At 50.5% G+C, this 13902-nt stretch overlaps 7 protein-coding genes across 7 annotated transcripts; 4 read left to right on the top strand and 3 right to left on the bottom strand.

Annotated features, from left to right (window-relative positions):
- Positions 1 to 564: 564 nt before the first annotated feature.
- On the bottom strand, positions 565 to 1149 carry MRS44_014812 (uncharacterized protein; the record flags this gene model as incomplete). The annotated part of the gene is made up of 1 exon (XM_065618561.1): positions 565 to 1149. The coding sequence occupies one exon, from the start codon at positions 1147 to 1149 to the stop codon at positions 565 to 567; it is 585 nt and encodes a 194-aa protein (XP_065474633.1).
- Positions 1150 to 1173: 24 nt separating this feature from the next.
- On the bottom strand, positions 1174 to 1768 carry MRS44_014811 (uncharacterized protein; the record flags this gene model as incomplete). The annotated part of the gene is made up of 2 exons (XM_046282368.2): positions 1174 to 1568; positions 1642 to 1768. 2 exons carry the CDS (start codon positions 1766 to 1768, stop codon positions 1174 to 1176), a joined length of 522 nt encoding a protein of 173 aa, XP_046127905.2.
- A 1209-nt stretch (positions 1769 to 2977) lies between these two features.
- Positions 2978 to 3526, top strand: MRS44_014810 (uncharacterized protein; the record flags this gene model as incomplete). The annotated part of the gene is made up of 3 exons (XM_046279651.2): positions 2978 to 3046; positions 3097 to 3237; positions 3284 to 3526. 3 exons carry the CDS (start codon positions 2978 to 2980, stop codon positions 3524 to 3526), a joined length of 453 nt encoding a protein of 150 aa, XP_046127904.2.
- Positions 3527 to 4886: 1360 nt separating this feature from the next.
- Positions 4887 to 5543, top strand: MRS44_014809 (uncharacterized protein; the record flags this gene model as incomplete). Its single annotated transcript, XM_046281548.2, has 1 exon — positions 4887 to 5543. One exon carries the CDS (start codon positions 4887 to 4889, stop codon positions 5541 to 5543), a length of 657 nt encoding a protein of 218 aa, XP_046127903.1.
- Positions 5544 to 6066: 523 nt separating this feature from the next.
- Positions 6067 to 6474, top strand: MRS44_014808 (uncharacterized protein; the record flags this gene model as incomplete). Its single annotated transcript, XM_046274147.1, has 1 exon — positions 6067 to 6474. One exon carries the CDS (start codon positions 6067 to 6069, stop codon positions 6472 to 6474), a length of 408 nt encoding a protein of 135 aa, XP_046127902.1.
- A 1263-nt stretch (positions 6475 to 7737) lies between these two features.
- On the bottom strand, positions 7738 to 8787 carry MRS44_014807 (uncharacterized protein; the record flags this gene model as incomplete). The annotated part of the gene is made up of 2 exons (XM_065618560.1): positions 7738 to 8355; positions 8413 to 8787. The coding sequence occupies 2 exons, from the start codon at positions 8785 to 8787 to the stop codon at positions 7738 to 7740; spliced, it is 993 nt and encodes a 330-aa protein (XP_065474632.1).
- Positions 8788 to 9355: 568 nt separating this feature from the next.
- On the top strand, positions 9356 to 11508 carry MRS44_014806 (uncharacterized protein; the record flags this gene model as incomplete). The annotated part of the gene is made up of 14 exons (XM_065618559.1): positions 9356 to 9496; positions 9975 to 9995; positions 10047 to 10082; positions 10411 to 10440; positions 10496 to 10543; positions 10793 to 10813; positions 10865 to 10885; positions 10944 to 10964; positions 11017 to 11037; positions 11097 to 11117; positions 11173 to 11232; positions 11286 to 11306; positions 11366 to 11392; positions 11452 to 11508. The coding sequence occupies 14 exons, from the start codon at positions 9356 to 9358 to the stop codon at positions 11506 to 11508; spliced, it is 546 nt and encodes a 181-aa protein (XP_065474631.1).
- Between the last annotated feature and the right edge of the window lie 2394 nt (positions 11509 to 13902).

Raw genomic sequence — 13902 nt, 5'->3', positions numbered from 1 at the left:
AATGAGCATCTTGAAGTATACAATTCTTTGGTTCTATATCTGCTACCCTGGTGATGGATTTGACTATGCATATTTCATTCATAGTTATACCAGATTGCCTACCTCCTGTTGTCTGGAAACAGAAGGCACTCATCTTCGGGAAACTCATGACTTACGGCGGAAAACGTCATGTAGACCTCATGTGACATCCATCACCTTGTTCAGGTCTAAGTCAGTGTCAGGGTCGTATAAACCAGTTTCCGGAGATGATGGCGTCAGAGTGAGCCCGAGGTGCATGCAGCTTGAGAGTTTGTGCTAACAAACGTCACGTCAGCCTCAATGACAGCCTCCAAGGCCCGAGAAAAGGTCCGCGGTGAATGTTCAAGACACTACATAGCAACCTCTCCAAAGTACTAGTATTGAGAATTAATAAGAAGGGAAACCAAATGCGACAAGACGCTGGTTGTTGGCTATCATTACATGCAAATCTGAAACGGAGGTGAAGGTCTTGGCCCACGATTTAGTACGCCGTCCTCACTTCTAAGCAAATCGTTGTAGCCCCCCTCATCCATGATGCCCGCCCCCTTATTCATAGACCAAGACATCCATTTCTTCGTCCTCGTCTTCAGATGAAGACGAGTCCGCGATCTCATCGGGATCAAACAACTCCCCAGTGCAGCGGAGCCGAGCGCCATCGAGCTCAACATCGACAGCACCATCAGTTCCGAAATAGTGCTCGAAAGAATATCTGTCGACGGCCATTTGCATCTCTGGCAAGTCTTCGATCTCATCTTCATCCTCGGCCAGAAAAACCTCGAGATCGATGCGAGAATGAAAGGAAGAGAGACCGGCGATCTGGGCACCGTGCAGAACATTGAGCTCCTCGTCGTATTCCGAGTAGTAAGGTTCGTCTGAGAGATAATTGTCAACAGAGACTTGATCATCGAAACCATCCGAATCGTTGGAGTCCGTGTCCACGTCAGTATCGGAGCCGGAACCAGTATCAGGACCCAGGGGATCAGATGGGAGCGCATTCGTAGTGACGGAAGATCCGCTTTGGGCGAAAGCATCTGAGGTATCGGGGCTGCCGAAAAAGAAGGGATCTTCGCTGCTCTCTTCGGACTCCTGGCTGCTTGTTCGGTCATCGTCATTATTAGAGTACAATGTCATTGAGACATGGTGTGCTGCTGTCCCCTAGACAGGCAGCAAACCCTCGCTGATGCGAATGTCCTCCAATTGGTGACCCAAGGCCCTTGCTTCATCGAGCTTCCTGTTCGACTTCCAGATGATGTCTTGCCGTACGAGAATGCTGGCATGGCCGGAGGCTTCGTGAGTCAAGAGGCGGGACTGGATGTTGTGGTGGAGAGACTCCTCGCGCGGATCCCACGTATGGGTAGGCCATGTTGGGAGGCATTCTTGGTCAATGGAGATGTCGGCGAGGGTGGCACCATCGCGTTTCGCGCGTTCCAGGCGGTAGTTTGAGTGCCAGAAGAGGTAGCGCTTGAACTCGGGCGTCATGAGATTGAGGGGCAGGCCGTTAAGGCGCAGTTCGTTGAACTCATTGACGCGGGCGGTGATCTCATCTTGGCCTGTCGCAAGGTTAGAGAGATGTTGTCGCAAGTCTGCGACGCGGCAGCTGTAGCGGCAATAGAGGGGACGGACTCAAGGGTTCGGTCGAGGGAGGATATGCATCGGGATGAATACGGGGACGGCGGATGCGAAGGAGAGGGATGTCGTCGATATCATCGGCATCTAGTATCTCAGTGAGTGTTCTTTTGGAGCCTCCCATTTTGTAGTCCAAATGAGTAAGTTGTCGGGCGGGAGAGAAGAGAGTGTAATGAAGGTGATGACGTGAAACGGTTCCATGATTGTTTGTTTCCTGCGTGGTCCCTCATCATAAGGCTGAGGGTCCACTGTGTTTTTTATAATGGAGGCAGGAAGGAACAGCCTGGCGCAAGTGATTGAGATGGTTCTGACCCTAAATGGAAAAGAAAAGGAGACAAAAAGACATTGAACGTAGAGATATGTAATTCCAGCCATTTTCTATATCGTACGTACCTATCTATGTAGGTTCTGTTCTCCCATTGTCAATGTGAGTGAGTGAACGGGAGAATTTGCCAAAAGAGCAAAAAAGAAACTCCGGTACAGGGAATCGAACCCTGGGCTCCGCGGTACTATTCCCTCAGGTTATGAGAGCGCGAAATGTTAGCCACTACACCATACCGGATATGATGTGATTGGTTGAGAACGGGTGTCTGAAACTGCGATCATGGGCATGAGGGGAGAGCGTCTGATGGCAGGCCTGCAACTGACAGCGTTGCAACCTGATAAGCTGAGGTCTAACTCTGGTATTTCGGCTTGATGCAAGGCTAAAGACGCATCCAGACCGAAACTTGGCCTTGAGGCAAGTTTCAATGCCGGAGGGGTAATGTTAGCTGTCAGCCTGAACTTGAGGTTCTCGACTTCACGTAAGCGACTTCACGTAAGCGATAGGATTGCCGCTATCGAGCGGGAAATACAGGTGAAAGGCGGCTGAAGACTGACGCGTCGAGGCATAACGTTAAGGCAGTCAGCTCCCCATCTCTCATCCCAGCCAAGAGCATCAAGTACTATCGCAGATTAGGAGCAACTTGCTCTAGCCTCCCCCAATTAGGATCTTTGGTCAGCAGCTTCCGATAAACCCGGCTCTCAAAAAAAATGCTATTCGTCCAGCGAGGTGTCTGGGTGTTGTTCAGCTTACAGTGCATGTGAGCCAGGATGTTAAGAATAGAGCCAGGGGCGCGGGACAATCAGTTCTTGATGGAGTGTGTAAGCCAATCAGATAGTTCGGTGGCGTTTTTCGGCTTGATTTATGCTCCGTCTGCATAAGCCACTGTCTTACATCTTGGGATGAGACCATGTATAAAGGCAGTGTGATATCAACGTGTTAGCCTGCTTCAGAATCCAGCATCAAAAACTTTGCAAATCCCAAAATTTCTTTATCGTAGACTGTCTCAAAATGGGCCAAACTCAGACCATGATCGCTGAGATCGAGATCCAGGCACCACCTGAGACTGTCAGATCGGTGGTAAGCCGAAGCAGCCATCCCCTTGACCAGTGCAATACTAAGTAGGCTAGTTCATGGACTTTTCAAGATATAAAGAATGGAACGGGTGGAAAGTTGAGCCAGCCAACTCATCGAAAAAACCGGACGAGTTGCAACCAAAGGACAAACTCAAAGTTGACCTGGGGACCATGAAGTTCTCCCCAACCCTCTTGGTACGCTGTTCGACCATGCCTGGCAGCTATTACTAATGAGCAGTAGCAAAACTCAACAGATGCTTTTGAATGGCATGGAAATCTATGGCCGATATTTTCGGGCAAGCACGAGTTCACATGGCAGCCAAGCTCCAAGACTCCAGGCGGCACGACGTTCAGGCAGAAGGAAGATTTTACCGGCCTTTTAGCGTTCCTTATGGCTCCCGGACGCAGCTCTACTAAAAAGTCCTTGGATAATTGGGAGAGTTTCAATGCGGATTTGAAGAAGGAAGTGGAGAGGAGGTCATAGATCTGACATTGTAACTTGGTTCAAGGGTTATGGATTATTTCTTTTTGAACGTGTTTTTATTTTCAGTTTTAATGTTCCATGCTGACTTTCATGTCCTTCAACCTGTACTAGATCACTCTCCTCCGCTTCATCTCTTATATGTTCGAGAGCAGCCACCCCTTTTGTTCGACCTAATAAACACACACATACACACAATCACTCACAAACTCGCCAGGGTCAGGGCTTTTTGCTTAGATACCTCTACGCAAGTTTGGTTCATATATTTTGAACACCTACCCAGAGGCACAATGACTTCCTCATGAGAAGCAGAGACCATTAGATTACCTAGCGTGGCCATAAAAGCGTCAACTTTGGCTAACTTGTTACTTTTCTCTTCCATCATCTTGCTTTAATACACGTCCTTTCCCCCTTTCAACTCACCACACGTTATCTAGCACAACAATGCGGACTTCCATAGTCTCAAACCTGAGCCTCGGGGTGTAGTAGCGCTAAGCAAGGTTCGACCTCGTACTGTGCCTGGCACATTGTGATGCTGCCGGTTGTCTCAATATGGTAACTAACGGTAGGGTCTGCTAGGACCATACGTGCGCAACACGAGGTTGCGGCAAGCAAAGGATGGCAAGCAGGTCTGTTTGTTTGACCTGTGCGAGATAGAAGACAGTTCGAGGGGTTTCTAGTTTAGGCCAAAGTGATCGCATATGGCAGCGGACTTGATGAGTTGATCTTCTAGGGGCTGTGACTACTGTCCGTAAGCTAGCATGCACACGGTAGACAGATTAAGGCCAATGGGCGGAGCAAATAGATCCGTCGGCGACTCCTTGACACGGATCTGGATGTTTGTTAATCATTTGTAAATCGGGTGTAAGGTGTTTCCGAGGAAATGTGATTATCGTGTGAACTCGGGGATTTGGAGTTGAAGACTCCTCATGATCCCGAGGCTAAGGAATGGGCCAATGGCATCACGGGCGACTGAGTTGAACCACGCTGCGGCAGAGCATGTTAGTGCTGAAGTAAGCTTTGGACCTTAGAATAGGGAATGGTGTCGTTAGTTGTCTTTCACACGGAAAAGCCTGTTTGGTTGACAAATTCGAGCCAGGCTCTCTTCTGGCCGTCGTTGAGCATCTCCTCGGGTAACACATCTTCCGCAACTTGCTCGTACAGATGATCTCGGATGTAGTGACTATTTTTAATTGGAAAATACAAATCATGGGTTCTAATAGCCACCTTCAAATCCTGTTGGGCAAGATAAAATGAGGCCGGCTGGCACTTGAGATTTCCGGAACAATCACTTCAGCATTCTCTCATCACAACAACCAATCTCTTCTTTGACGACTAGCATTATCCACTCAAAACATTCGTCATGATCTCGCACACCATTATTCTCCCCATCCTTCTCGGGGCTGCAAATGCAGCGAGCATTCCCAACATCTTCAAGCGAGACCTGACGGCCCAACTCACCGTTGGTAGTAGCTTGATCCCACTGAGCACAGGCGACGGAGCCAAAATTGTTGGCGATGCGCTCCGCCAAGTGTGCTCCCAGTTTGGCTGCGACTCCGGAACAACCGTCAACAATGGTCCATTCATTGCTCAGTTTGAGGACTTTGGCGACAAGCTCGAGTGCACCTGGTCCGTCACTGGAAGCGGAAATTATGACAGTCTTGATGAACGAGACTACATGATCAACGTCCTTACGACTTCCCTCACTACAACGGCCGACGTTAGCAGCATCAAGGTCAGCATCGAGGACAACCCCTTGTGCACCAGCCAAGGGCAGCCCAGCTGCGAGACTCAGGTCCTCCCTGTTACCAAAGGTGTCAACTTCCAGCAAGTTGTCCTCAATAAAGACGATGGCAGTAACACGGCCCAGCTGGACTACAGATTGTCTGTGGAATGCAAGGGATCGAGCGACTTTGATTGCCCGGCAGTCATTTCAGGGGCTCTGAAGGATGTCCTCGGTGGGATCCCTGCAGTTGGCGGTATTATTGCTGGTGCTTTCAGCCTCGCCTGTGCTGCTTAAAGAACTGATGTGTGGGGAGTGTACTGGTTCGTCTGTTACGGTACAGCACAGTGAGGTGGTGGTGGCCCGAAGTGTGATGTGGGTGCTGGCAGATGTAACCCTCATCATCGATGGCGGTGACACTTTCGCATAGCAAGACTTTCGAGCCCACGTTTAGACGAGACGATATTTTTTTTACGCGGAATTATGGCGGAATTCATGGTGGAATTGGATATTAATCTTGTCATCGGGGTCTTCGGATTGCCATCGGGTTCTTTCACAAGCCTCGGCATCTTGAGAAACCTCGGTGTCTTGAGCACCGTTTCTCGGATTTGTAATTATTCGTTTATAGAACATATAACGTTTTGATTTCTAAGCTTGATACTATTTATTTATATTTAGATGAGGCTGAAAACGCTTAAAATTTGGAAGAGTGTGCATGAACTATCAATTCGAACACCTCAAACTTGACATACACAACGTCACCTTCACTCTCAGAACCATCATCATTAACGGCATCACTACCAAGAAAATACTTCACATCATGGCACTATCGACTATCCCAGTTCTCACCATCTCACTCGCTCGCCACCTCGTCGGCCACAGCATCACCGAGGTCCTAGAGCAACAATGGGACCCCGCCAAAGTCCCTACCTCGACCACCTCCCGCTTCTCGAACGTCGGTTTCGATCTGGATGTCAACGGCGCCAATCTTGAAGAACTGAGGAAGGTGCTGGAAGAAAGGCAATGGAGTGGCATTATAGTTGGATGGTGTACACGCGGCCACGTCGAATTTACGGAACTTTTTGAGTCGGTTGTGGCTATTTGCGTTGACTACATTGTCGAGAGGAAGCAAGGAAATGCTCCTGCCAAGGAGCCCAAGCTCATATTTTGCCGTGGTGCAGACGATGTGGTTAATGCTACGCTACGCAACTTTCCCTTGGAGGATTAGGGGTCTAGTACAGAGTCCAATCTGACAGCGTTAGCCATCATTCTTACCATATAACAACATCCACTACTTGTACCAATCGGTCCCTCATAAACTTTCCATCTGTAAAGCAACCCCGAGGACATCCATTGTCAGGAAGGAGCACAACCCTGTACCCCAGCTGAACACTGATCGAAGTTGCTGCGAGACGTCCAAGCCAGTTCCCGCGGCTGCGTACGAGAACAGGACTGCCTGGCTTATCCAGAAGTTCACACCAGCTTTCGACACATGAAATCTCTTTGACCAAATACTCTTCCTGAACCTAGTTGTTGCGCTTTGAAGTTTGCCAGTGTCCAACAATAGTAGACGGCCGTCCCCTATCCTCCACGACGCCATGTTCACAGCGCTCAGAGACCCTAAGCAAGACGTTCGAGCTGCGGCCTTGGGTCTTGAGAATGTCAATGTCACCTATCAAAGCTTTTCCGTCATGGATAGATACCGCAGCTTCCTGAAAGAAAGCCTGAATATCTCGATTGCCACGATGGTTGGTTGGGTAGGGGACCCGGTATTCGGTTAGGAACAAGTGGAGGGATATCTCCCCGAGCATACCGGCTAACCTGGAGATGGCGATGAATGATTCTTGCCTAGGTGAAGAGGCGTCTTGCAATAATGGTGTCATTAAGGGTTTCAAAGGATGGCGCGTATCTGGCGACAACGATGGTCTCGCCTCGTTGGAAGGGAAGGGGACGCAACATCGCTACTCGAGAAGTTCCAACAGCCCGCCCATGGAAACACTGCCTCCTGAATCATGAAACAACCAAGCTCTCCAGTAGAAAACCCTTCAACATGAGCGAGTTGGTGTGCAGGCTGTCCTCGTTAGCAAGGGTTTTCTGACAGAGAGTTAGGGGTTGCGCCTCTGCACTGGCTCTGGCCACATCCAAGGCCAGGTTCCCAGGCGGCACCACGTGGAGGTTGCAGAGTCCGACTTCGCCGCCCGCCGGCACCTCTTTTCAAGAGGGCCAGCCCCCCAGACGAACCTGATGCTATGGGACAAGCCCAATCTGACCTAGCTTCAACAGCTCAGGTACGCGTCAGACCGATAGCCAGCAGAGGCATCTCGGAGCGCCAAGAGTGAGAATCCAACCGATTTCTGCGAATCTTCTGACCTGGCCTCAGCTCAGGTACGCGTCAGACTGATGATCAGCGAGCTCAACGGCAAGTGCTTCAACATCATCACCCCAAACAAACCCCCGGATCCCAATCGCAGAACGTTCGAGACATGGCAGCTCAGTTGATATCGTCCCACTTGCCCTTCTCCCATGGGCTATCAGGGACCTTGGATGACAGCTTTTCCTTGCGTTTTTTCATCAGGGCAGAAGCTTTCTTGACCGCCTTCTCTACGCCCTCTGCTAGCTGGGGCTCGTCGTGTCGAGTCCAACCGTTGACATGTGCTTTGAGCCACGTATCGACAGCCCCTTTGAAGGCACCGTGTTGCTCATCGGTGAGTCGGCCTTTTTTGAAGTGCTTCTTGGCCAGTTTCTTTGTCTTCGCGCAGGCCTGCCGGACCCCTTTCCAGTTGATTGTGCCATCCGTTTTGAAGTGGTCTTCGAGTGGCGGAGCACTATGGGCCAACGTGTTTCTCTTGTCGGCTATCCGGATCAAGTCGATGTAATGACCTCTGTTGATTCCGACGATATCGCAGAGGATTTTCAGCCGATCCAGGTATGGCGTAGGAGGCGCTTCGCCCTCGTTTTCTCCCTCGGCCCGCCATTGATCAATGTGGTCGAGCTCTGGCTGGATCAGGGCCAGTGTCTCGGAGACACGGAACCCCTTGGCTACAAAGAAATTATCGTACTCCTTAGCTAGTTCCTTTGCTTTTTCGCCTGGAATTCCGCTCAAGGTGTACTCTTTTTAGAGGGTTCTGCGATACTCGTCCACGAAAGTCTCCTCGACTCCCTTGACTCGATTGTGAGTTCCGTGGATATAGTCGCCGATCTGCATGTGGAAGTTGGAATCCTTGAGCGTTGTCTCGGACTTATCGAGTTGTTGCTTGAGCTGGTCAGCTACAACCCTGGAATCCATTAGCTTTGAAAGCATCTTCCACGAGTCTAGCAGATCATCCTGATCGATGTCAGGATCGTCCAATGCACGCAGGGCCTTTTGGAAAAGCTTGTTCTTTATCTTTATGGTCTCAGGACTAAGCTTCACCGACGCCCGAGACCTCATGCCTTCGATGATGTCAAGGGCGATGCTGTCACGCTTCCGCTTGGGGGTAACGGGAGGGACGGAGGGGGCAGGGACGGAGGCGGAAGTTGTTGTAGTCGAACCCTTGCACATTTTGATGGTGTAGAGGACTTCGTTCTTCGGTACTTGAATGCTTGCAATTGGTGATGATTGATTGAATCGTGGTGCTGCAGTTGCGCAAATCCTGGTCTCTTTCGATGGATGGATGGATAAAACATCAGATTCTTTGCCTCTCTCATGGCTTTAGGTGTATTACTTCGTGCCATTCCTTCCCAGAATGGGCTGCCAATATCTAACCCTCCAGCTGACGTGGATCGCATCTTCCCTGAATGAAGAGAGACGGGGACCGTAACTGCGCGTCCATGCCTATGAATGGCCGCTCCTTGCTCCCCAAACCTTTTGACACGGTACACCTTCTAGCTTTTATTCCCTACCTAGGTTGTCGTTGAAAAAGTCTTGGGTCTGGTGATCCATTATGTGGCGAGACACAAGATTAAATAGGTAGGTAATAACAAAATGTTAAGTGCGGATGTGCAGCCTCGAAGATCTACTTGACTTGGACGCAACAGATGGGTACCTAACAAATACATGAGACATTAGGTAAGTAGTACAGTTTTGTAAATGTTCTTGCTCGTTGGCGGACATGACCTCATCCCAAGCCATGGATGGATGTGAACGCGGCGGCTGGACGTTCTTTCCGTTCTGTGGCTGGCATGGGATCCAAGGTTGGGGCATGGGTGTCATTCGTGAGGTTTTGCTTTCCCCTTCTTCAATCACCATCACCACCACCGAGCCGGCCGAGGTATGTTTCAACCGCCTGTTTTCTCGTCATGTTCTATTTGTCGTTGAGAGTATGGGCTTGCTAATGGTTGATTGTCTGAAGAACCATACGACCAACCCTGTTGTTTCGTAAGTCTCATCCCACTCCCAATCTTCTTCATCCATGCGATAGAGCCACTGACACAAGTCTTTGCGAACGTTAGCAAACCACTCTACCCAACTTTGTAAGTCATCCACGCCCGCTGTTGCGCTGTCGCGCAGATGGCCTCTTTGCAGTGGACTGTCAGGCTAATCATCCGTCTCTCTAGCCATACGAATCGCCACGTAAGGCCCAGCCCACTTACCGGTTCCATTGTCGTTGCGTGTATCGCTAACACCATCGACTCAGCATGCCCAAGCAGAACGTATGCCGCCTTCAACCCATCCTTGCCCTTGCCCCTACCCTATCTTTATCCCGTGCACTCGCTGCGTCAAGATTTCGATCACTGACATCTGCATAGAACAACAAGTCTAACAAGCCCGTGAGTGCATCATGGTACGTTGAGTGTAATATCTGTGCTGACTCTTTCTAGGCTGCGAAGCGCACCGTGTCCTCCGGGACAACCACCGTCAGTATACCCATGTGCACCCTTTCAGCCCCCTGACCCCCTCCTCGTCTTGCATTCCCAATCACACAGCACAAAGTCGATTCGCAGTCCAGAGGTCGCTCCTTGCGTTGGAGCGATCGCTTCCAACTACCACTTTGCTTGACGCCCCGAGCATCAATAGCGCCAGAACAGTGTCTATCATAGCATCCGCCCTCATTCCCTTCTCTGCCTCATTGATTGATCACACTGTTTTCTAACTTTTTTATATCTAGAACCGTTCTGTTGTGTGTCATGACATCGCCCGTCATGGGTCAGGCATTCTCGGGACCTTTGATTGACACTGTTCTAGTCCGGCCAGTCGACTAAGTCGACGAAACGCGTACGCCAGACTGGCCCTTATTCAATTGTTCATCGGCTCACTAGGCTTATGATAGGCTCGCTCCCCTTCTTCTGCCCGCTCGCCCTCCCCCTCGCCCAAGAAGGTAAGCTGTCACCAGTTCATGTCATCTTATCCAACACCCAGATGATGCATGTTTGAAGTTTGATTGACCGTCGACTAACTTCTCCAACCTCTAGGCCAAGCCACTGGTTAGTTTCAATTGCCCCTTGGTATATTGTACATACAGACGGATGCTGATCCTCTTACTCACAGCCCCACACCGCCGAAGTCAGAACAAACTCCATCCCCTGCGTTGAAGTATTTGCACAAGTGCTGACCTGAGTGTTTTTAGTTTTGTGCCGAAAAGAAGACCGTGAGTACAGCCCCGATGGCACATGGATCTCTATAACTGACATGAACCCAGGCCGCTCTCACCAAGGCCCATGTACGAATCGATAGCATTCTATCTTGTAGTCAATATGCTGACATAGGTACTAATATAGGAGGCCATGGCCGAATCCAAGGTACCTTCATACTTGCCCACTCATTCTGCTCTTACTGACAAATTCTTTACAGCGACTCCATACGCTGTCCTTGGTAAGCATCCTTCCGTCCGCGAGGCTATCACGCCGACAAAATACTAATACATTTGATAGAAACTCGCCGATGATGCTGCCGTGAGTAACTGATTGCTCACACTTGCTCTAAGATGCGCTACTGACACGTGACTAGATGTGGGCTGCCCGAGAGGAGGAACATCGACAAGCTGAGTCCTCCGAGGGGAGCGTCATGGTAGGTTTGCCCACGAACTCTTATTCTGTTTAATCAATGCTGACAATCTGAAGGCTCGTTTTGAGCAATCTCTGGTAATTCCTCCCCAAATACCTCGGCGGTCTCGGGATATTAACGCGCCAACTTGATGCAGGCTCGGGAGAAGGCCCGTCGGGACCAGGTACGCAAGAATCAACCCTTCGAAGTGAGAATGTAGCCTGATGTGCTTCGCTTATATAGGAGAAGGAGGCGGAGACCAAGGATGTCGAGGTGGAGGCCGACAAGGCCGAGGCCTAAATGGCCATGAAACACGTAAGTCAAATAGAGACCCCCGCCACAGAGTACGAGAGTTGAAGACTAACCGAGTGACGCAAAAGGGATGGAACCATGACTAGAGTTTTGTAAGTATCCCATTCCTCGTTTCTTTGACGTGTCTGGATAACTAACACTGGTAGAAAATAAACAAGAGTCGCAGCTGGGCTTCGCCCATTGTCAATTACCATGCTTCCCTTGACTAAGCTGTGAGATGTTACTAATTTGACAGGGTGGGAGAGTGATATAAGGCCTACCCATATTGTGAAGCAGATTCGCATGAATGGATTGCACAAGCACTCAACTCGCCATGGCTGGCCTCGACCTCAATCACCGACTGCTTCGACCCTTCACTTGCATATTGCAGGAACGGAGAAGCGCTATCTGTGAATCTCGCTCGGATTTGGCAACTTGTGAACTGTTTCGCAGAGGCGATGAACGTCGAGCTAAACAAGCTGGACCTGCGTTTTGGTTCTAACTCTTGTCCGGAGAAGGGGCCGGAGCCGCCATTGGGCAGCACGAGCAACGCCCTCACGATGGCTCTGATTAGCCGTGTACAAGGTAGGCACTGGCATTCAGGGCTGCAGGAGCTAATTATTAACCTGCAACAGTTGCCTCATTGCGATATCGACGACCCCTCCAGCCAAGAAAAGACACGATAAGCCTTGACGGCCCTCGGACGAGCACGAAAACCCTACATACATCCCGTAATGGCGGTTGAACGACAATGAAAGCTATCCTTTGGCCCAGTCGTCCTCGAAACACCTCTCTTTCGAATTCACCTCTCTTTCGAATTCACGCCTCTCACCGCCTGTATTGGCCGGGCCGAGCCATAGAGATGAAGAGGATGCAGCACGTTTCCTACCGGGTCAAGGCTGCAATATCTCTCTCGGATGAGTTGGGCCGGCTGCTTCGACCCTCGATTGCGATCGATGCACGGTTCACAACCTGGTAACGAACTGTCGGCTGAAGCCTCGCTCTTCATCCCTTCGGCCTGCTTTCCTTTCTCTCAGCGTCCCGAAAATGAAGCAAGTGAGCACCTCATCCTTGATGAACGTCCCTTGATCGCCGAACGCCACGCCATTAGTCCTGCCAAAAGCAACATAGGCCCCAAGTCCTGCCCCGACAGGAAGTGATGTAGCTGCATGGATATCGTCAAACCGATCCAACATCTGGAGAGTGTGGCATCTTCTATGCAAAAGACGTCCGTCAAGCCGACCTACTGCTAGAGCAACAGCACGTCGATAAGAGCCTGCAACCGTCCCCCCAAGTTCAATGGATCTGGGTTCTGTACCCATCCGGACATCGGACTTGACTCTGTGGCAGCCACTATCCTTAAGTCCACCTACGTCGTATCGTCTGCCCCAGGGCTCCGATCAAAACGTCAGCGTGAGATCAGACTTGTTTGCGCTGGAACTCAGAATGTGCAAGCTTATGGCCGGCTTGCGCCCGTACGAGGTTGACCCGTCAGGTCGGCCAAAGAGTCCAGGGAATCACCACCGAGTCAAAGCAGGCGAAGAACACCCGGCACCATGCATGGAAGATCTCTGCAATTGTGCCGGGATCAGCCGTATCTTCAGAAGACTGTCGACCCATAGCTACAAATTCATTCCAACGGTTGGGCACGCAACAAGCCCCTGCAAGCGATTGACACAGAGGGCTCAGTCAGGTACCTTCTTTTGGTGGAGAAAGAAACTGTCGTTCCAGGTCCCTGACCGCCCGTGGAAGAAGGACAAGTGAGACAACGTCAACGAGGCTGCCAAGCGAGGAAGGTCATACGATTGGAATCCGGGGGGGTGGTGATGATGGGTCTCGGCGCCTTATCACTACGGCTCAGGCACAAGGCAGGCCCGAAAATTCTCCCGACTAGAAGTTTGTATCGGTGAACTTAGAGCTGAAGAACTTCGTAGGAGCTATCAAGTTTGGGGTACCTTCAAGGTTATCCATCGTCTGCTAGCATGCCAAGTGTGTGGATTAGCCACGTCCACAGACGGGGCCAACCTGTCAGTCCACTGGCCATAGTCCAGTTACCTTATATTGAGCTCCGGTGGTGGAATGAGGAGAGACAAGCCATATTTTCCTACTTATCCAAATGTACGGACGATTGAGGTGCCTTTAGTGTCAGAGATGTTGTCAGCGAGAACAGTTTGCGGCTCTGTATGAGGGTCCGAGAACAGTGTGGATAGGGAATAGATGGAATCGCCAACAAACAAGGCCATGACCTCTTTGAGCATATTAGGATCCAGATCCTGGTCGCTCATCTCCATGCTCGCGATGCAGGCGAGACCTGTGGCCCGGCTGGCCGGCTGCATTTGGTGGCATGCGTCAGGCTGCAAAGTCGCCTGACACTACTTCAGAGAGCGCATCTCTTGATTGACA

Source organism: Fusarium solani, assembly GCF_023522795.1.
Source record: "Fusarium solani strain SB1 chromosome Unknown bctg00000010, whole genome shotgun sequence".
Classification (NCBI taxonomy): domain Eukaryota; kingdom Fungi; phylum Ascomycota; class Sordariomycetes; order Hypocreales; family Nectriaceae; genus Fusarium; species Fusarium solani.
The sequence above is the reverse complement of the archived record's forward strand: the minus strand, read 5'-3'. Positions and strand labels throughout refer to the sequence as shown.